At 62.0% G+C, this 2209-nt stretch overlaps 1 protein-coding gene across 1 annotated transcript in view; it reads left to right on the forward strand.

The window, feature by feature from the left end:
• The window catches only part of LOC106809908 (axin-1-like), a 17361-nt gene extending 15596 nt beyond the window's left edge, over positions 1-1765 (forward strand). The window contains exon 2 of the mRNA XM_014813146.1: positions 627-1765. Within this exon, the coding sequence (XP_014668632.1) occupies positions 782-1765 (984 nt within the window). The 5' untranslated portion in view covers positions 627-781. The remainder of the gene's footprint in view (positions 1-626) is intronic.
• The last annotated feature ends 444 nt before the right edge of the window (positions 1766-2209 follow it).

The following is a 2209-nucleotide window of genomic DNA, read 5'->3' on the forward strand; positions in this document are numbered from 1 at the left end:
ACGACGGCAGCAGCAGCAGCTGCGTGTGATGTCCCCTCCGCGTTTCGAGAGAAACGTCGAAAGCCGCCGCCGCCGCCTCCGCGAAGGGTCTAGAAGCGTTTGCTTGTTTTACCGCGGGCAGAGCGCGAGGGCTTCGCGCGCGGAGGCGGCGAGATGTGGAGGCGTCGCGGCGACCGATGCCGCAGTAGCGTTGCCGCGGCGACGCGAGTATCGCAGCATCCGCAGCCGAGATGGTATTGAGTATCAGCTGCTCGCTGCCGTAGCCGGACATTGATATTTCTCTGCGAGCTACGTTCGGCGCTGCATCCAGCCGACGATGCGAGCCGGATGCATTCTAAATAGCATAAGTGCCGTAGTGGATGCTGACGGCGAAGTGATTTAATGGAAATTGATTTCTCGTAGCAGCCTGCCGGCCGGACGGACGGACGGACGTACGGACGGACGACCGACCGTACTGAGAGCGTGTCTGCTGCCACGACGTTCTTTCTCGATATGTACATATGTATGTAGATATATGTATATATGTATATACATATGATAATGTATAGTATATATTATATATATATGTGTGTGTGTGATGTATGTATGTTATGCGCTTTCCTGACGACGTTTTCCGTCCTTTGCAGATCGACGACCCTCCTTCAGCGCTCTTCCGAGACAATGTGCCAGGCATGACCTCGCGGCAGCGACGGCCACGTCAAGAAGCCAGCGCCGCCGCGCCGCGGACGAGGACGCTTAGCGAGCGTGCTGCCGCGACCTCGGGCGCGACCTTGGGTTCATCATGAGCGCGCTAGCGGCGGTGGTCACCGACGAGTTAGGGTCAGATTTCGCCGAGCTAGAGCCGCGGCCGCCGGTCCCCGGCAAGGAGGAGGGACTCCGAGAGAACGAACCGAATGGCGGGAAGCGCGTGGCGCCGCGCGGAGCGTGGGGCGACCGCGACTCGCCCGTAGCAACGCCGCGTCGCTCGCTACTCGACCCCGGCGGAACTACCGGGAAGCCCGTTACCACGACGACGACGACGACGACGACGACGGAGACGATGGAGGGGAAGGGGAAGGACGTCGGGGAGGCGCCGCTCGGGTTCGAGCCGGAGGGGAGCGCGAGCACGACGCCTCCGTTCGCGGAGACGCCGGCGACGCCGCCGTACCTGCGCTGGGCGGCGAGCATGCGCAACCTTCTCGACGACGCCGAGGGCGTCGAGCAGTTCCGCAGCTTCCTGCGGCAGGAGAACGCGGAGAACCTGCTCATGTTCTGGTTCGCGATCAAGTCGCTGAAGATGATGGAAGACGGCGTGCGGATCGCGCAGCTCACGAAGGTCATCTACCGGACGTACATCCGCGCGCACGGCGAGCAGACGCTCGCGATACGCCCGGACGTGCGACGCGCCGTCGCCGAGCGCTTCAGCACGAAGGTCGCCGACCGAAACATCTTCGACTGCGCGCAGTGCGAGATCGAGCAGCTTCTAGAGGGCGCCATGTACCCGCAGTTCCTCAAGTCGGACGTCTACCTGCAGTCGGTGCGCGCGGCCGGCGACGCGAGCCCCAAGGTGGCGCCGGCGTCGGGGGGCGACGACTCATCTCTCCCAGCAGGGGCAGCACTTTGGTGGCGACCGAGGAAGGAGGGCGCCGGGGTTCTCCTTCCCGCGGACGTAGAGGTCCCTCCTCCGGCGAGGTTTCTTTTGTCCGGCGGTTATTGGGGGTGGCGACCGAAGAGGGAGGCCGGAGGGGTTCTCCCTCGCGAGGACGTAGAGGTCCCTTCCTCCTGAGCGGTTTCTCCAATGGCGGAAGGTTCGTGTGGTCGTTGATAGGGTAGAGTCCTCCTGCGGTCTGGCGTGGGTGGGGTCTGGGTTGAGGGACGATTCTGTGAGTCACCGTGGTAGGGTGGGCATTGTGTCGTGACGTGGATGACTGGGAGCGCTCCCTAGCGTCTCGCTCACGACTCGCAGAGAGCGCGGGCTGCACTGCCGCGATTGTGATATCGCGGTCGAGTCGTCATCCGCGGCCGCGTGTTATTTTGGAGCGGTTTGAGGATTGTGGTTGGCGATTTGGTTCTGCGAAGATTTAGGGTTAGGATTAGGGTTTAGGGTTAGGGTTAGAATTCGAGTTATGGTTACAGTTAGGGCTGGAGTCATGGAACTTTGTCGGTGTCCGTTGAGCGGAAGATTGAAGACTTGCGCTCCCATCTGTCGCTTGGAAGTCTACCGCAGAGT

This window comes from Priapulus caudatus, unplaced genomic scaffold, assembly GCF_000485595.1.
Source record: "Priapulus caudatus unplaced genomic scaffold, Priapulus_caudatus-5.0.1 Scaffold395, whole genome shotgun sequence".
In the NCBI taxonomy this organism is placed as follows: Eukaryota; Metazoa; Priapulida; class Priapulimorpha; order Priapulimorphida; family Priapulidae; genus Priapulus; species Priapulus caudatus.